We start from the raw sequence: 21,422 nt of genomic DNA on the forward strand, positions 1-21,422 counted from the left end.
ATACTGGATGAATGCATTATGGCACAATAGCTAGCTAGCTACAAACCTAGCTAGCTTGTGTAGATTATGCACTGTTTTAGCACATGGCTATTTGTTAGTATGCTGAGCACCATTTCAGAGTCTTCCTACCATCCATAAACTTAAAAATAACCAATCTTTTATGCTGATAGATCATAAAATTGGTCAAATTTCAATAAATGTACTTTCCTGACTTTGACCATGGTTTTGAAGCTAGTTTTTTGCCTTTGAGAAATTTAATTTAGCATATTTTCAGTCCAACTAACATGTTTACAATAATGTCATATATAGTACTGACCGTCTTTTGGACAAACTGATTGATTAGTAATTCTAATAATGGAGGTAAAATCCTATTTTTTTTTGTCTTTTGTTGGTCAACTATGATGATTATTTGTGAAGCGCGTTATCTGATGTAGCCTGCCATAAATAATTATTGAAAACAAGAAATAGCAGAAATGAGTCATCTTGTATGATGATGTACGGATAACGACAATAATTAAGAACAGAAAAGTGTTTTTAGTCCGATTCCGTATCGATGATTAAAAGTCTTTATACGCTGCAACGTCTCATTATCGCCAGTAAACTTTTGAGCCGACATCATTTGACTGTCGAGATAAACGGAGGAGGAAGTGAAACACCATCTGGCCTTGGCCACAGAAATCAATCAGAGAGACTGAACACTGGGTGTTTTCCGATCAATAGAGGCCAATCTGTGCTGTGGTTTCAAAGCGATGAGGAGGGAGAGAACACCAGCTCCCTGTGGCAGAAACAATCTATTGATAAGTAGGGCTGAGCACAGGAAGGTATTCTAAATATCATTATTAACACACAGCAGTGCCAAAGTATAATTGACTTCTTTTCTATATTGCTAAAAACAGACTACGTTGTTTACTTTGAGGAGTTGAAGGAGCCAAGAGAATAATATTAGAACTGGTGCAACAATCACTTTGGTCAGTTGTGAGCTCTGACCTGAGAAGATGAATCACTGGCCTTTTTCCAAACATAGAAAAAAGGAACATTCAAACCTCTTTGTCTCACATATTGAGTTTGCTTTCTTTTTCCCCCCCATCGGCTTTAATGTTACCAGACTGCCATCACATTTATCCAAGTCTGTCCAACTCCGCAGCCACAGGGCGTCTCCGACTCTGGTTGAGAACCACAGCCATCACTTTAGTAATTTAAACACATACGTCTTTACGGGGCTGCGTGTGAACTCGCCACACACACACACACACAGAAAACTAATGCAGCTCCTTTACTCTTTAGGGGCCACAAGTTTGAAGAGCTGGGGGTAAAACAGGGGTGGGATGCTGGCAGGATTTATGAGTATGATCAGACTTGCCTGGAGGCCCGTTGAATAAAGATCAACTATCCAGGCCTATACGTATAAATCATCGGGACTGGGTGAGGCGGGAGCAGAAGGAGGGAATAGGTAAAGATCTTTCAGATAAACGGAGAGAACGATCGCACTGCTGCTGTATCATCGATGGACTTATGAGAAAGTGAGGGCCACAGAGGTAAAGTGTTGAAACTCCAATGGTTTACAGATAATCTTTGTTTGAATTTAACGGCAACCATAAATGCTGATCCCCCGCCGGCCTCTCGCACCGTTACGTACAAAAAGCTACGTCCATTTCCTTCCCGGGGGACGGAAAACAGAGGCAGGTAAATGCTATTGATGCTGCAACTCGGAAGATAAATCACACATTGGACAACAGCTTATAAACTGCACAAGAAAGAATGTGCCGCACCGCATTGGATGATGGATTAATAATTAATGGCTCAATAGCAAAAATGTTGCTGCTGCTGCTGGCGACGGTGGTGGACACCGTCCACACTTTGTCTTGATCGAATGCCGGGACAGCACCGTCATTTGTTCACAGTGTAAATAGAGATAAGTGAACAGTGGATTTAGAGATCGGGGGGGCGGCAACCCAAGCGCGAAGCTACCTCACAACGTGGTTTGGTGTCTAATTTTGCCAACTCTCTGATGACCAAGGCAGACTCGGGCTCATTCGGTAATTAAGCGTGTGGAAATAATGGGAATCGTGTACTTTTGGCCTTCACGGTCACAAGAGATCGAAGCAATCAAACACCTGTGGGAGTGTTAGATGAAGCGCTCACTCACCCTCATCAAAACACAGCGTAGGATCATCGTCCTCAGGGAGAGAAGTGTTGCGTAATCTATGACAGGAAGTGGTGAAATCTCTTGTACTGGAAGTTTACTGTGGCTTAACGCGCATTATTATTTACTTCCCCATCATACATGACTGGGTTATTGTATTACTAATCACGCTGGTAAGCTATAACTTATACATTTTAACTATAAACCAAACAGGAAATAAGGAAAATGTGCAGTTCTAGACTTTAGACTTTTTTGCTGAAAATACTTCAATAATGATGCTTTTATACTTGTTTTGCAGGTCTGATTATGAACCCGAACCCTAAAACAAAACAAGTTAATATTGAAGCCAATTTGAGAGCTTGCTCTGTGACACGGGTCAATTACTGGGCTCACATTAGCAGCATATTCAACTCTCTGCAGCCACAGAGAGGAAGAGGTGACAACGAAATAAGAGATGAGAAAATATTGCAGGCAATTTCAGAAAGTTCACCCTGACATTGACCATTTACCTGAACCGCAGAAATTGGACATTGAATTTAGGTGATTTTAATGTGATTTTCACACAGATAAAACCTGGATAATGGGCGACTGTCAGGCCAGAATCATCAAGATATTCCCTTCACAGTGATAAAGAGCAAAAACAGGAAAGTAAGAAATCTTTAAAATGGAAAAAAAAAAAAATCGCACCAGAAAGAATTCTATAAAAAAAATGTAACTGGCTTTATGTTCTGTAAGTCAGAAAATGTAAAATGTTATACATTTTAAAATGTATATATTTATACAGATATACAGTACATACCACAACTGAGTATTAGGGCCACGAATATTCACAGTCGAGAATAAAGTCGTAACTTTACAAGAATAAAACGTAACTTTATGAGAATAAATCTGTAATTTACGAGAATAAAGTCTTAATTTACAAAAACAAAATCCTAATTTACGAGAATAAAGTCTTAATTTACAAGAATAAAGTCAAAATTTACGAGAATAAAGTCTGAATTTACGAAAATAGTCTTAATTTACGAGAATAAAGTCTTAATTTACGAGAACAAAGTCGAAATTTACGAGAATAAAGTCTGAATTTACAAAAGTAGTCTGAATTTACGAGAATAAAGTCCGTCGTAATATACACAGTATATTAAATGAAGGAAAAACTCAAATTGATGATGAAAATATTTTATAGAAACTGTTTTTAAACCTGACAATTGACAAGAGTGCATGGTTAGATTCTAAGATGTCTTGATTTGATCAGTTTTACTTTTTTGCGCTCATCTCTTTGCTCACACACCTGTAGCTTTTATCAATCAAAGTGGAATTTGAAAAGTGTATCTTCATTAAATGAACATCTCAGTTCCTGTGTGGTGAACACAGTCGCATTATCTGATGGCAGCTCTGATTTCCTGTCCACTCCGCTGTTCCCTGCCGTCTTGTTAGCGTTACACTCGCTCCGATATAATGAAATGTCATGTAGTGATGGATCAATACACACTCCTATGAAAAATCCTTAATAGAGAATCTGTGGCAAGTCTCAGGAGGCGACTTCGATTCAGAAGTGAGTGTTTTCACCCATTAACGGCACATAAAAGAAAAAAAAACCTGGCATCAAGCTTGAGGCAGAAAAACAAAATAAAATAAAAAACACATCATGTAAGTCAGTGAAAGTGTGGAGTAAAAGCAGAGGAGATAGAGTCAGGGATTGTTTCACTGTCGCACACAAATGCTGAAATTCATTTCTGCACAGATGGCAAAAAAAATTGGTTTGACATTTACGAGACATGACAGACTTGAGTGCAAGAGCAGATTTGAAGACAAAGAACTGTAAAAAAAAGTCAGAGGGAAGTAAAAAGGAGATGAGCTGAGCTTGGTGCTTCAGAACACAACAGACAGAGTGGGTGACAATAATGAAAGAACATATAGTAAATCTGATTACTAAATTAATCATCAACTATTTTAATAATCGGTTCGAGTGTTTTTTAAACAAATGAATAAATAAAACAAGCTTTTTTCAGCTTCTTAGACGTGAATATTTTCTGGTTTTCGGCAGTCATTTTGGTTTGGGTGACAAATCAAGACGTTTGACAACATCGTTATTTATTTATTCTAGCAAAAACGTAAAAGCAATGAATGTAAAAACAATGATTTCTGTGATGCAAACAATTAAAAAAAAAAAAAAGGACAAAATGTGTTCACATCAGGGTTTTTCTCCAGCTGAGTTGGAGATTTTTGTGTTTTAACAAACACGCAAATCAAAATTCAGTCCCTGGAAGAGAATGTCAGTGTCAAATTGGGTCTTTTTTGTTGTTGTTATTTTTATCAGTATGAACAGTGAGCTCCTGTGCGCTCACACGCTACCATCACTGTTTCCTCTCTGTCTTTGCGTTCTCAGTGCTGCTGCAGTGTTTGCAAAGTAAAAACCTGCAGGTAGTTCTCCAGTCGGTGTGAACACCTAAATCAATAAACTGCCCAGGGCAACAACTTCATTACTTCCAGTCACACTGGCCGTCTTCAATGTACCTGCACACTTTTAACAAAGTTAGGTCATAAGCAGTTTCTACTGTGTGTGTGTGTGTGTTTGTGTGTGTGTGTGTGTGTGTGTGTGTGTGTGTGTGTGTGTGTGTGTGTGTGTGTGTGTGTGTGTGTGTGTGTGTGTGCTGTTATTCCTGCACCCTCAGCACCATGATGCAGCACCAGGGGCTGATGTCAGGAGGTGTTTGACAGAATGACAACATCATGAATTTAGACAGAAAAAAAAACATTTCACTGTCTTTGCAACTTCTGACTGACATAAATATGATAATGATGAATTATTACATCCAGGATTGACTGGAAATATGTACTTTGTGTGTCATTTTCTAGTTTCTAACGTGAAATACAGGCGATTTCAACCGTTCCTGGTTATCCTGACGACGGATGTTCACCACAATCAAGTTACTGTGAGTGCTTTTATAAGGACACACAATAAACTTTTATACCTTCCCTGGTGGGCAGACGAAATAGGCTTATATACAGCTTAACAAAAATGAACGAGGGTTGCAAAGGGGTGGAAAATTCAAATAAATTTCCAGAAACTTTCCATGAATTTTTTGGGAAATTTTCCAAATTGGAAACTTTCCATAGAGAATGATGAAAATTTGGGGAAAAATGGGAATTAATGGGATTTAACTGGGAATTTTGGATAAATTAAAGAAACTAAGTCATATACCAACATAAATATAAACATTTTGGTTTTATGTAGACATTACGTATTTGTACGTAGAACTTTAGGAATGCTTCATTCTTTCACTGAACAACAAAAACACGAATGTTGACGGGAATATTTCTTACAGCTCCCCCTTCAAAACTCCCCTTCTGTCTAAAAAAGTCTGAATAAAAAAGTAAAAATAAAGCAAATATGTGGATTCAATAGTTCTTTGATTTGTGTTGTGGGCTCAGAAAAGTAGCTTTAGTCCTTCAGAATTCTACAAATCATTGTGCATGTGCCGGAGGAATAGCATATTATACTCAACTGTATTCACATCAAATCTGATCGTTTTAGCCAAAATTATGCCACAATATTTTTTTTTTTTTAACCAACTATATTTATCCGCGACCCTCTGGTGGAGGATAAAGCGGTAGATAATGGATGGATGGAACTATATTTATGTCCTGTTTATTCCCATTAATTCCCATAAATTCCTGTTAAATCTCATGGAAAGTTTACAAATTTTGGAACCCCAGTGATCAGCCTCCTGGTCTCTGCCATTACATATTATTAGATTGTCCTTGAGTAAAGCAATTTAACCCCCAAAAGCTCCTGTTGATCAGCTGATGGCTGAAAAAAGACCTCTCCTTATACCTGGTGGTTCCCAGGTGTGATAACGCGTAACTGTGCTGTTCACGCACCGCTCAGGTAACGTAACCTGAATAAACGAAGGTTAAAGATAATATAAGAGCTGCAGTCGCTGGAAGGAAACGGTGAGATCCCAGCAGAGAGGAGGACTGTTGCCAGGTAGAACAGTGAGGATGGAGGTGTGCAGCTCTGGGTTATGAATGAGAGGATGTGGGATCAGATTCCCCATGTGGGGAGTTTTAGAGGGGATGCCAATTTTGTCTGGAAAAGCAGCGCAAATACACTACTGTTCAAAGGTTTTGGGCTCACTTAGAAATGTCCTTAGATTCTAATGAATCTAACATTAAATGAATCATAAATACACTCTATACATTGTTAATGTGGTAAACGACTATTCTAGCTGCAAACGTCTGGTTTTTAATGGAATATGTACATAGGTGTATAGAGGCTCATTAACAGTGTTCTAATGGTACATTGTGTTTGCTAATCGCGTTAGAAGGATGATTAGAAAACCCTTGAAAACCCTTGTGCAATGATGTTAGTCGCACAATAGAACATGTAGTTTGAAGGGCAAAATTTACCATATTTTCTATTCATTTTGATGAATAAATGTGTGAGTTTTAATGGAAAACACCAAATAATTGTATAGGTGAACCCAACCTTTTGAACGGTAGTGTAGGACATTTGACATGTGCATCGAGGTGTAACAGCAAGGTCAGTGTCTTCTTATCTCTGCTGTCCAAAGTGGAGACAATTAATTATAATGGCCTAATTTTTAAGTGTAGGCACTGTGTAAAACGAGGGGAGACGGATAAATTGCACCACACAGCAAATTCTGCAGGTTTCCACCGTAACAAGGTGGAATCATTAAAAAAGAAACAACAATAGTCGGGTGTAAAATGGCTCTGACCAGAAAATGGACAACAGATGAGTGGATCGATATAATTTACAATATGTGATGAAGAGAATTACATTCAAATTAAGGAACCAAATTGTTATTTTTGAAGAGAACTGGTCAAAATGGCTGAGATTATGTGTCAACTGTATGACCCGATTTCATATAAATCGCAAAAGATAAGGTCAAACCATTTTAATAAGAAATGTTTTTTATTTTATTTCTCAAGCAGCATCTTTATACTGTTTCTGTACGATGTGATGTCAACTCTGATGTTTTACTTGAGGCACAAAATCCTCCCCTTTGTCATGTTGTACGTTTGGTGCCCAGTTGGCACATAAGTGTATGTCACTAAAATAAAACTAATAAAAAGTCTATTTGCCTATTAGTCCATATATCAACATGCTCAGCAGCAGCAGCCTCAGTTTAAACGATGACATGCACGGCCCACGGCTCATTTACAAAGCCTCAGTCACAATAATTGAAAAAACCTGCCACAGACAAATGAATAGTTGTCCTGCAGCAGCCGTGTGACAAGAGTAGATTGAAATAATGGAATCATAATGATGTAGTCACACCAGAGAAGCCCATTATACTCGCAACACATTATAGCATTATTACATTTGATATTTGTTGTTGTTTTTTTTGTTTTTTTGGGTAAATATAAGCCGTTTCATGCAGCACAGGAAGCTCACAGAGTAATGCAGCAGGATCCTGACATGAGGATAGGCATTTAAATATGAATCCATCCCATCCATTATCTATTCCATTTCTACTTAAAGAGTGCAGAGCGGAGCTGGAGCCAAATCCCAGCTGACAGTGGGCTTAAAGAAGAAGAGTACACCCTGGACAGGATGTACCAAGACAGGATGTTTTTGATTTAAGTGAGAGGAATCGTGATTGGTTTTGATGTAGTGGCTTCTTTCATTCTTTTAATAAAACAAAAAAGTAATTAGAAAGTTTCATGCCTCGACTTTGAGCATTAATATCAAGGGTCTTCTTGTCCAACCAGGATTTGAACACAGACTCTTTGTCGCTTTGAGGCATAATTTTTAAAAAAACGACTTGTGACAATATCAGTGCATGCAAAAGAAACCATTGCAAAAGGGATTAGATGGCGTTACTGTCAAACCCTTTCACTGGTAATTAAACTGTGGTGAAAGTGGCAGTAGATTACAAGCCGAGAGGAAGTCTTTGCAATGAATGAATGAATGAATCCTGCTGCTTAAAAGCAAAACCGTCTTTAAAACCTTTTAATCGACAAAAAAAAACCAAAATAATTATATAACATTAGAGTGGAGGGAGTAGTAGGATGGTTTTAGTACAATTTATTTTAAGATTCCACTATTTATGGGCAGAAAAAGCCGTTTTGGGCTCATTCTTCAACTGAGACTCAGGTGAATTTGTCCACCATGGCTCAGACCCCCCCCCCCCACTGCCAGTTGCTCCCTCCCATTCCTATTAATACCTTCACTGCCAAATGATAGCCGTGAGGTTGCTGCTGTGTAGAAGCACAGCCCACAATTCCAGGGAATAATGGCACTTTTTCTGGCGACACACATATGGACACAGGCTCTGGGAGCTGAACCCCACAGGGTGCTACACTAATAGCAGGGTTGTTGTTTGGCACACAATTTAAAATATGCGTCATGTACAGTGCGTCGTCTCGTTGTGTGGGTGGGCCGTATTCTTAGGTAGGGGTGAATTATGTCAAGTATGTGCAGTCAATCAGAATCATTCACTCTGGACTGGAGCCATAAATGTTTTTAATTACTCCTCAGAGAGAGAGAGAGAGAGGATATGACTGTGTCTGTTAATTGCATAACTATCAAACTTCAAACCTAGGCAGGTGAAGTGTAGCCAACTTTGGTGGTGTTTGGATAACAAATGCAAACTATATCGGCAGAAATGGGACAGATGTATTGCATATATATTCAATATGTGTATTCGTTTGATGCAAAAACAAAGTTTCGACCTCATTAAACAAACCAAAAATACACAAAAAACAGGAAAACACGATAGCAAAAAAATTGTTTGAACAAGCGCTGGGCACGTTAGCGGCGGTAATGGCGTCAACGCTAACGCACATTAACGCATGACGCGTTTCCATGACGACTGACCAGAAAAAAGACACGTGTGGCGTCATGTTTACGTGCTGCGGCACCGGAGTCCAGGCACCGTTTACTAGTTAGCTCCGTTAGCTCCTTTAGCTCCATTAGCGCGCCTACAGTCAAACTGGTGCGGTCTGTTTATTAAACGAAAAGAGCAGCGCTACAAATAACCAGCGTACCCGTGTACTGCGTATGTGCGTCTCTGTTTTTAAAGTTTGGCGTTACTTTAGAGACTTATTTTGTCTTATTTTTTTAGCGAGAGTCACATAAACACGACTTCACGCAAACATGACTTCACGCGTCACGTCTTTTTCCGGTTAGTCGTCATGGAAACGCACCATGCATTAACGTTGACGCCGTGTTAGCGTTGCAGCCGCTAACGGCGCGGTAGCGTTGACGCTGCGTTAGCACTGACGCCGTGTTAGCACCGACGCCATCGACGTGGCCAGCACTAGTTTGAACGGAAACTGCACTAGTGATATATTAAAATGATGCCTGCATAGAAAGAAAGTGAAGCTTTGAGCTTAAATACCAGGTTATTTATTTCCTGTTCCCTTGCTGGATAAATCGGTAGAGAAGCAGATTTAGTGTTTCATTTGGTTTTTACAAAAAAATCAAATGGGAAGTGATTCTGACACGCTCCGATTTAGAAAGGTTTACTCAAGACACGCATCAGATCAGACCCGGCTACAGGAAAAGGAGACAATGATGGAAATTTGGTGCAAAGATGATTCAAAAAGATTGTAGAAATAAATCAAAAGAGATGAAGTGCAGATGAGGAGTAAAAGAAGAGCAAATAAAACGTGGTAAACGCGCAGTTGAATCCTTACCTTGACCTCGATGAAGTCCGGTTGACCCATAGCGATGAGCTCAGAGTACGCTAGCATCTCCTCCACGTTCCAGGCCTTCACCAAAGTCAGTCTGTACACCGTCCTCTGCCTCTGGATGGAGAAGACAGGAGCGAGGGATTGATTAAACATGACAGTGATATAATATAATATAATAATAGGTGCATTTTACATCATCCTTCTCTTAAAACAATCATATTCAGATGTCATACATAAAAAGTACAGCCATAAAACTAAACTGCAAGAAACCAAGCCACAGTTTTTCACCCGCATTTGTGCAAATCCTATGATTATTATCTATACACTATGGAAAGATTAAGGCTGAGCGATATGGACACAAATCACGATGAAACAGTTTTAAATCACTTATATAGGTAACCGTGCCATTGCTCATGTGAGAATGTTGAGTGTTTTTTAACTTCTTAATGTACAGAAAAACAACAAACTCTTGGTAAACACAGAACCTTTTTTCGCAAATGTGAGGTAAAACTTTCAACACAACAAAAAAATAGGGATGTTTGGCTTTTGGATTCAATTTCATAATGCACCTAAAATGCACTATAACCTTAACAGGTGAACTGAAGTTAACCTTCTGTAAACTTTTGAATGCACATGTCCAATTGTTCAATATGTCAGTACTTATTGAATAACATGCTGTTCTCTAACATGGTGATGAACCACAAAAATCACAACAACTGTCGGATGTAAATTCAGTTGTTATTGAAGAGCTGAAAGTTCTGGTTCAACGACAATTTTGACATCACGAGACCAAGACGACACTTTAAAATGGATCAAGTTATTGAGAGATTGACATTTTTTTGTCGTGGTATTGCCATAAAGAAATGACCAATGCATCCTTCTAATTGAATGCCTGGTAGAATATCACAGTAGTATGGATTTTTCATAGGGTTATTCTTGTCTAATATCCCTCACTTTTTGTGAGTAGTGTATATTTTTATTACATGAGAAAAAAAATACGTAAACACGATGTCATGCGTCACTTCTTTTTCTGGTCAGTCATCATGGAAACGTGTCACGCGTTAACGTTGATGCCGCGTTAAACTTGATTTATAGTCGCCGTAGTACGTAAAAAATGACGTCATATCCTGTGTCGTGCCGGACACGTGAGCTCCAAAAGGTGTCTGGAAACAACGCAAACATTCTTCCATACTTTTTTCCCCTTTTCCATACTTATCCAGACCTGGAGATTACTCAAATTAAATTCCATACTTTTCCACGCTGCGTAGGAACCGTGAACTACCTTCTGGGGTTTGTGTGTTTGTGGTGTGAAGCGTGAGGAGGACCAGCGCCATTAGACTTATTTTCCTTTCCATTTCTGGTGCTATGCAAAAGTGCTCGACAAAAACCTTTACCAGGCAAAAAGGAGGTTCCCTCTAAAAGTTTTTTTGTTTACTCCAGTTGTCAGTGAAGTTCCAGTGCAGATCCACAAAGTACTGGAACTCTGCAGCATTGTGAGCAAAAAGAACAGGGAACTGCACCAAATACAATAGATTTTTAAAATCGATCAGCCACTTTCAAGTTAATGTGAGTATAATGTAGGTGTGTTCATTTATAAAGATATTATACATTTATAGAAGCTCCTTAATATACTGTGTGAGCAGAGAACTCTCCATGGGTGAATAAGGAGGTGAGCGAACTGTGCTCACAAGCTCTGTGGTGCGAATTTAGGATACTGCTGCTGTTGCTGTGTGGCGGAGGAAAATAGCATTATTGAGCGAGACGGAGAGGAAAAAGGGCAAGAGAAGACGAGCAAAGGAGATGAAAGACAGAGGAGTTGTGAGAGGATATAAAAAATGGATGATATCAAGAAACGAGTGAATGAAAACGGGAGGGTGCAACTCTCTCTCGGTCTCTGGAAGGTTATCTATAACAGGAAGTCTGCTCAGTAGAGAAGCAGATAATTGGATAGTGAAAGCAGAAAAGGTGAAGTATTTTTAAGCCGCTTCTACTCCGTATCTTATACGGAGAAGGACAACTCTATCAATCCCACTGAGCAGTGGCAGGGAGAGCTGGCAGATGGAGAACAGAGAGGCGTAAGTGCTCAGGAAGGATGGTGACGGAGCCCACCGTGAAACGGAGACTTATGGAGCTGCTGTGAGCGGGAGACCAAGGTGACGGGAACAGAGAGTTTATTTCTGGAAATTGGCAAATTGCGCACAGGCGGCATTGTCACGGAGAGGTGTGTACACACACGCACTGTACAACCCTCCGAGGTATCACTGTGCAAAGGAAACCATGAGATTCACTAAGACGTCTGGTGCACACGTGCTGTATTTGCAAAAAACGAGCTTTTGGTCATGGAGCTTTACGGACGGTAGTGATGGTTATGGTTATGCAAATTAAACGAGAATAAAAACACATCTCCCTTCCTTCCTTCCTTCCTTTCTCTGTACAAATGTGGAGCTGGAATATTTTAAATAGGAGTGCAGCAGTGACCAAGTGGAGACACAGTAATTAAGTCCCACCAACACACCCACTCAACCAATCATGAGTCACACTCGACTGTCAATCACTGCATTTCACCTTGTTTTTTAGAGCATGAAATAACGACTGAAAACCTGAGCTACCAGAGGATGGCACACACAAAAAACACAACTGGAGAAATCATCATTATGTACAGTGACTTTTTATTACTATTATTACTATTATTATTATTATTATTATTATTATTTTAGCCAATGTCCAATCCAAAAACATGAAGGAGACTGGGTTTATGACCAGCCACCTGCCACCAGAGGGAGGATTAAAGTAGACATTTTATACCATATTTCTCCAAGATAACCTAGTTCCCTGGTGTCCTAATGAACATGTCTGTGACATGCTTTGGTCAAAACACCTTAAAGGGGAAGTAAGTAGTTTATAGTGCCATCTAGAGGAGAGGCTGAAATTTACAACAAAGAACTGCTCCTCTGCTCACTCCCTCCCTTCCCTGAGCGCTACGGTGTCCTCAGCTGGTCAAATGTCGTCCTCGTCGTCTTTCTCCGTGTCAGCAGATGAGGTTCGCGAGGGAGAGGGCGGAGCTACCGCGGCCGTAGCAGACGAAGCGGAGAGAGAGGAGGCGGGACTTCAGCTACAAGTAAAGAGATGCTTGATTTGTTCTCTCGGGTTTGTCCTTACAGGCTCCAGTAGAAACATGGCGTCTCTCTGCTAACAGTGGCTATGCAACCACGGCCCGCGACCATGTTATTTTAAAAGACTTTTTGAAACACTACGAAAATGAAACGAAGAATATTATACAGCGACTAGACAATGCAGGAGCACATAATATGTATAAAAAGTGGATTTTGGGTTATATAAACCCATAAATACTACATATTGTCCCTTTAAGGATGAAGCACAACAGCAGTTCAATCACTCTGCTAAAACAGCCCTGTTCAGAACGCTCGCTTTTGAGTGCCTGTCTCTTTAAATATGCAAATGAGACACAGGACACTACGTCAGAGTCACTGAGGCTTCGGCAGCTAACAGCAGTTAGCATTTGGAAAAGCCATCATTTGCAGACTCTAGCTGGCACATTACACTATAAATCCTCTGAGGCTGGAAGTTTGTGTAGAACTCTGTGCTGCACTGTGGAGCCAAGAATAGAACACTTTGCCGACTTCCAGTCTTCCGGACACTATCGCCCTCGCCAACACTCTCATGTTATTTAGGTACAATGCGGAGCTCCGCGAGACAACAATTCCAGGAATGTCTCATTGTGACGTAGAAATGAGTGCGGAAGTCAACATCGCATGTTTTTATCTCCCGAGTCATCTTTTTATCACACTTTGCCGACTCAAAGGGCCTCCAGAGTCTCAAATATAAGTATTAAAATGATTAAAAAGTTGTTTGTCACCTCATGCAGCTGACATCACACAATTCTGTCGGAAAATTAAAATGCCATTTCAGCAGATTTAGACAAATATATAACTAGAAAATAAACCAGGCAATAAGTCGGGCAACTCATCTCTTAACAGGCTGCTGTTGATCAAAGGAAATAGCCGTCATGACTCAGAGTACTAAAACAGTTGGGGACAAAGAAACGAGAGGACATTTTATCGCATCCCCTGAGACACTGAGAGACGGCCGAGATGTACAACTGCCATAAAAACGAGCTTCAAGTCGAGAACAGAATACAGAGGTAAAGAAACCTGTGAGCGTTCCGTTTACGATCACTTCACATCAGGAACAGAATCCAACACGCACCAACGTAAATCTCTTAGTTTTGTTTGTTTTACGTGCTTTTATTGTGACGTGTAAGAGTTTTACGGAGTAGGACGAGGCAAGATTTAACAGAAAGTGGAAGAACAACATCACAAACACTGCTGCTTATTCATGAAAAGGGGAAGGAATTATGACTCTGTCAAGTTTGGCGATATATACAGTTGCACAGTGAAACCAGCACTTACACCCAGAGGAGAGACTTTGTCATGTTAGAATGTTTATAACCTCTGTTTCCAAATCTACACTGTTGAATGCATTTTGCAAAATAGAGTTTTGTTTAGTTTAGTTGACAGGGACCATATACAGAACCGGGTCTATACCAGGGTTAGCTAAAGAGCTAATTTGCATCTGTGGTCCCTGAGCAGGAAGTTAAAAGACAATAAAACGCATACTAAACATTAGGGATGTGAATATTTGGGTGGCCCACGATTCGATAAGATTCCAATTCTTAGGGTCACGAATCGATTCAAAATCGATTCGATTCATACGATTCTCGATTCAAATGATTCTCGATTCAAAAACTGATACAATGCATAGTGTGTTAAGGCAAATTATGGCATCAAAACAATACAGTTTGTATAAGATAATGTGATCACACAAATGCAAACTTAAGACAAAAGTTAACTGTACAAAAAAATAACTTGCATAAATAAAAGCTTAGGCTCTTTTCTCCCAGAAGTTACAAAAATAAACTGTGTACAAATAACACAAACTGGTGTTTTGGGTGGTTTTTCAAAATAGAAACTGTGTTAAAAAAAATAAATAAATAATAATTTTGAATCGATTCAGAATCGTGGATGATGGTAATCATTGTAATTTATTGTAATTTACGTGTTCCGTGCATGTATAATTGTGATTTGTGCTTTGTGTGCTCTTACTGCTGCAAAATTAATCGCCCCCTTGGGGACAAATAAAGATATTGATTGATTGATTATTTGAATAGATCTTTCACCCCCAACCCCTACTAAACATTACAGACAATATCAGCAACAAGTAAACATCATACAAAACCCATAATAAAGTTGGTGTTCTATAATACAAGATCAACGATCACATGATTGATTCTCTTACAGCCATGTCTTCAGAGAAATTATGGGATTGAGTTCCATTTTCCAGTTGCTTGGAATGAAAATGCTGATTGCCCTGAAGTGGTCTTCCTAAATTCGGTGGAACAGTGGCCTCTCATGTGAGCTGATTATTAAAAGAATGGATACTATGACTAGAGCAGCATTCACAATAATGAGATTCATCGTAAGCCGTTTAAGTGCCTGTGGGAAAACGTGTCATTCTATGGTGTTGGTTTCCTCTAATCAGCCAGATTTCCTCAAGGTTGAGGAGGAGTATCTGTCAGATCACGTAATTTACAGAAGGAATTATGGAATTATCGATCAATAATGTCTAATGCATGTTGCCTGCCGCAGCTTTAATGTGGCTGGATCTTTAATGGCATCCAAAAAGACATCAGTGACAGAGACTGAACACTTAAACCTTAAAGACGTCAGTGTTTAATTTCAAGGTTACGGATCAATTTAATGCCAAGATGACAGCGGTATTCGTCTTATACCGATACTTACATGTTGAAAACGGCAATCTAGACTCAATTAGAGTGCAATGATCCGTCAGCGGTGATCTGCCGTCACCAGCACCTCTAGCTGAGTGCTAATGAACTTGTCCGTTGTTTGCTAAAGCATTTAACAGAAGGAAGTTGGCTCGTTACAGAGACGCTCCCTCTGAGAAACTTTATAGGCCTGATCTTTCTCAGGTGGTGTACCTCGTTTTTTTGGTTTACGAGGAAAACACCGAAGTTAAAAGGATTGATTCACTGCGGTGTGATCGAACTTTCCCTGATGAGAGTGAGGAAACACCTGCAGGGTTATTGAATCTTACCCTCTCTTCTGTGGACATACAGCTCAATAGAAATGTTTATTTTTGGATGTGGTCAAAAGCTTCCAGAATCACAGTCTCAGACTCGAGTGCAGTCATTTATGGTCATCTGGCTGTTATTTGTTCGTCTCATTCTGTATTTTCTGAAACAGCTTCCAGAGATCTCCAAGAAAGGGAGTAAAAATATGAGGAATAAAAGGCACAGCACAAGACTGACACATGCAAAACAGATTGTGTGAATAATGTGGACTGGGTGAAATTGGGGATGAGTCACACTTTCTTCTAGATTGTCCTCACTTTGATGATCTAAGAACACCTTTAGTGAGCGAATTCTCCAAAAGGCAGAAATATTCTGGCGCACTGATACAGACAGAAAGGACGTGGATGTTTAAAGTTTAATGTATACAAGTTGGATACCTTTGTTTATAAAGCCTTGTTAAGCGTCGTCTGTGATCTGGACATATTCTTTATATATTAAAGCTCACATAGAGTGGTCCTGTTGCACATAAATGTTAGTTATGGAGGTCGACTTACATACATTAACTTGTTTTTATGGCCAAAAACCTCCTAGTTGCTGTAAACGAGCCGATAGAAATCCTCTTTTCTGACGGTGTTTCCCAGCCGCGAGATTTGAGACTCAACTCTCTCACAGAGTCTTGTGATTGGCCAGTACATTCAGCACGCCAGCTCTCAGAAGTGCAGCTCCCCCCTCTGGAACAGTGGATGCACTGCTCCTCATTATCAAAACATTGTTTTAACAGTGTTTAAAAATAGCTTCTTCACGACTCCCCGCCGCAGTCCCTTTGACGACCTTTGACCCGGAGTCAGACCCAGAGTCAGAAGACACTGTCGCTCGTGAAACACCTCCACAACGGACATTATTCTTCTTCTGCGGTTCAATGTACGCAACCGGATGTTCCCGGACTAGTGCCCGGAGCAGGAGGATCTGCTGTTCAGGAGAACCGGTGTTTACGTAACCGGACCGGGTTTTTTCAGAGATCTCGCTGAGCCCGAGATTACAATAAAACACAGCGTTCTCATCAGTGGCTGAACTGTTTGTTTTGAACCTTCAGGGCTTCATAAACAAGGTAATGACGCAGATACACACTAAAAAACAGCGTTAATTGGAACTTCCGGTCTAGGTCCGGTTTAATAGATAATTCAGGCCAAGCAAGACAGTCTTTGTCATTTCCTTTGGTGAACCAGGGATGTTGGAATTTCCCAGGCATCACATCGTCATTTGCTCTCTTGCTTAACTTTACTCGCTCATTGTTCTGCATGGAATCTCACGTCAACAGCAGTCCACAACACTGAGAGTTACTACGACTTGATGTTTGTTCTGCGCAGGCCTCAAGCAATGCAGGGCATGAAACAGTAGGTGGCGTCGTAACAAACAAGGGAGATATTTACCTAAATATCAACTTAACTTAACTAACGAGTATTTTCATAACCGATTAATCTGTCAATTATTTCCTTGATAATCAATTAATCAATTAATCGTTTGGTCCATAAAATGTCAGAAAAATGTTGAAAAATGTCGATCAGTGTTTGAGAAACCTGGAAATGATGATGTTCTCAAATGTCTTGTTTTCGTCCTCACACCAAAATGATTTTTAATTTTTATGATTTCTTTGTCATGTGGAGCAAAGAAACAAAGAAAATGTTCACATTTAAGAAGATAAAACAATCAGAAATCTTGTTTTAATAACGAAAAAAAGCTTCAAACCGATTTGAACCGAAACAGTTTAACGATTAATTTAGCGATCGATTAATAATCGAGTCATCGAATTGTTTCAGCTCGTGACGCGCAGCCTCTGAAGGAATTTCCAAGATTTATCCAGGTAAACTTGACTGAGCAGACGCTTCTTCTTCTTCGAAGCTGCACATTATTATTATCAAACTGTTCCACCTCATGCTCATCAGCTCACATCTCTAATCTCTTGCTATGATTGACAGCTTACCTTCTCTCCCAGGGCCTTGAGACTGTCCAGGAAGCGTGGCCAGAAGTCCTTGAAAAGCGGCCGGTCGATCCTCTTCAGACTGTCTTTGGTGCTGGCGTCCACGCTGACATACAACTGGGTAACTGGCACCAGGCTCCTGAAAATGACGGAAAACGTGGAAGATGAGAAACTGCGGTCACTTGTCTATTTTGCCGTGAAATCCTTTTGCCAAATAGAGCAGTGTGGCTCATGCAAGCACTGTGGAGGAGGGGGGGGGGGAAATAATAATAATAACCAATTCAGCAAACGAGGAACAACACAGAAAGTTTGAAAGCTCAGTTTCTGCCTCTAATGAATCATTTTCCCCCCAGTTCTGCAGTGATGAAATATCGATCCAATGACCTGAAACTGCTCAAATCTAACCGTGCAGCTGTGGCAGACGGGTAAATAAATTTTAAAAAAAAAGGCTGATACCTGCTGCTGTTCTTGCCTTCAACCTTCTGCACTGGCATATATGATAAGTCAGCCTGTGAGTGACAGACGAGTAAGGTGATACATCCAATATGTTTCTGCCAGTCCTGATGACAACGTGCGAGGCCTCGAGACACAGTGATATTTCTAGATGTCAGGTTAAAGGGCACGGACGCTGACAGACTCCAGGACAGACCTCATCATGAGAAGCAGGATTTTCAGTCTAAAGGACAGTGACTGAAACTGACAAGACTGAAATCATCGGGGTCTATTAACTGTTGGTTTTCTACATATATATATACACACACACACACATATAAACACACACATATGTATATACACACATATGTATATACATACGTACACACATATGTATTATGTATACGTTTATTTTTATATATATATATATATATATATATATATATATATATATATGTATGTATATGTGTGTATATACATGTGTGTGTATATATATATATATATATATACACACACATATACTACTGAATTTGTAAAGTCAGCTCACACAAACAGTACATGGTATTCTGATTGTAATTATATAATATTATTTATTTACATATATCTTTATATAAATATACCTTTGTGTGTATATATATATACACATATATGAAAAAGATGATGACACTATGGGGTCATTTGAGTGAATTTTCTCCCAAGGTCGAAAACTTTTATTGTTGACATTCCACACACACACACACACACACACACACACACACACCTTTGAATTAATAACAAAACAATAAAAGGCATGTGTACAGCCGTGACCTGTACACCTGGCTGACATGAATCTACCTGAGATTGCATCGTCTATGAATTTTTTATACAGCAGTTTTACTGTAGGTCACAGGGTGCACGTCTGTGCTGAATTCCTCTGTCAAAGTTTTTTTTTAACTTACTATTCGCAACGCAGCCTTTCAGGGGAGCCATACTGTGCACTACTATATTCACAGACAGCAAAGAAATAAGTGCAGCATCTGTGCAATCACCAAGTGAATTATTGAGACTCTAACTTCCCGTGGGTAAAGCTTCTTTTTTGAAGAAGAAGAAGACGGTGAGACTCCCTAATCACTTGGAGTCCTCTCGTCATTAGAGAGAATGCATGTTTCAGCACTCTTACACCATAATTGCTGAATGTAGAAATTGTGCTAAAGGACAGGTCGTCCTAAGCACAGAGGAAACTTCTTATTTCTTACTGCTACTGCATACTGGACAAGTTTTGGTTTGATGTGTCAATTTCTTCATATAGTCACCTCTGCCACAGGTGAAATTCACAGAATTTTACTTTGTGTTGCTCAAAGATGAGGAAAAAAACAGGTGCGTCCGTTTACCTGATTTCCTCCGGGAACTGCGCGTTGGTGACCAGGAAACTGGAGATTTTGCGAGAGTGGAGGAGGCGGATGAAGGCGTTGATTTCGGGGTACATGATTGGCTCGCCCACCAAGGACAGAGCGCAGTGTTTCACCGCCAAGCCCTCCTCGTAGCGCTCGGGCATCACTCCAGGAACACCTGGAGAGGGGGGGAAAGAATAGATAAAGTCAACTCAACCAGACTTGGATCAGTGCAACCCAGTAAATAACCAGCTACTGCTGCGTGCTGCTCATGAAAAATGAAGAGGGGAAGTGAAGGGAAGGGGAGGAGTGAGACGACACAAGACACAATACAGAGAATATTAAGCCTGGGCTTTGGGAGTTTGACTCGGAGCCCAATTCATCTCTCTCATCCACTGGTGGTCTTGGCTTCTCTCAGTGTTCATCAGCACAAAAAGTCTCCTCAATATCAGTTCAGGAACAGAAGATATCATGGATGAAAGTTACAGTTTATTGGCATCAAACACACAACACAGAGCTCTGCCTCAGGCATCAAGTGTTGCTGCAAAATAGACTTTGTTAAATCACTACAACAGTGAGAAATCAAATCATATTGATCAGGTTAAGGAGGAAAATATGGTCCAAACTCAAGGTACGCTGATAATAGGAATTATATCCACAGGGCAGCAATAATGACTCCTGTACTTTATCTACACAGGTGTAAATAATCATACATGCAGGAATCCTGAAGTTTATTTCAATAACGTTTTGAGGCCCCGTTTACACGAGAACGCAACAATCTGAAACCACCCTCCAGAGTGGAAAACTCGATTACGCTCCGCCGTAGCGTTTCCGTCTACACGGCCAAGACGCACAACTCTGCTCAGATCTACTCACGTCGCGTTTACGTCACATACATGCGCCAGTACAGGGAAATGAACAAACATGGCGGATTATTTCCACGGACGCACCGATTCTTCGGAGGCGAGCCGGGCGGCTTTGGACGAGACCTGGGAGGTTTAGTCGATGGCGGGATAACTTTGTGGAAGGAGTAGCTGATGAAAATGCGTGGCGTGAAAACTTCCGCATGTCCAAAGGGACAGGGATCACAGCACCACCTAGCCGCCTGGCATGCATACCCAATGGAATTCCACACACTTGTGCGTCACCGTTTGCACGCAAAAGAAGACTGAACAGAAGAAGCGACGCCACTTTTGCATCTTCTGTTCAGGCCGCCATCGTGTAAAAAGACTTTCTCAAAATATTTTAAAACCTTAATCGTGGCTTTAACGCACATTTAACTTGCAAAACGGTTTTAGTTTGCAATAAACGTACATTTCCCCATGTCTGATGATTCTGGAGTTAATTCTGTGCAATTTCAGATATTATTTCGCGCCAGGAAGAGCGCGTTCGCTGTCCCAAGATGCATAACGAAACGTTTACATGCGCAAATGCAAATTTTGTGACAAAGTTTGCCACAACAAATACTGCTCAGCATCAGTGAAGTAACTGGAAAGGAAAGTGATTAGAATCAGAATTTTGAATGCTCTGGGATTTGGAGAGGTGACTGGAGGTTATGTGGTATAACTGAAATGTAGAAACATCCACTAAGCCTGTTTTCTGTTGGCATTATATAAACAACGAGATGTTGTATGAGACAGCAAAAGTCTGAGACACAGGGAATAAACAAACTAATTTCATAACTCTGCCACTGGGATTCTGCGTCATATTGCTTCAGCTATAGCAAAT

The 21,422-nt window shown here is 40.2% G+C and overlaps 1 protein-coding gene across 1 annotated transcript in view; it reads right to left on the reverse strand.

The window, feature by feature from the left end:
- Nucleotides 1–21,422, reverse strand: part of tyw1 (tRNA-yW synthesizing protein 1 homolog) — a 69,826-nt gene that overhangs the window by 11,873 nt on the left and 36,531 nt on the right. Inside the window, exons 12-14 of the mRNA XM_083886328.1 lie at nucleotides 19,695–19,872; nucleotides 17,896–18,031; nucleotides 9,809–9,919 (exon numbers count right to left, since the gene is read on the reverse strand). Coding sequence (XP_083742454.1) covers nucleotides 9,809–9,919; nucleotides 17,896–18,031; nucleotides 19,695–19,872 — 425 coding nt within the window. The remainder of the gene's footprint in view (nucleotides 1–9,808; nucleotides 9,920–17,895; nucleotides 18,032–19,694; nucleotides 19,873–21,422) is intronic.

Source organism: Microchirus variegatus, assembly GCF_963457635.1.
Source record: "Microchirus variegatus genome assembly, chromosome: 3".
NCBI classification, from domain to species: Eukaryota; Metazoa; Chordata; class Actinopteri; order Pleuronectiformes; family Soleidae; genus Microchirus; species Microchirus variegatus.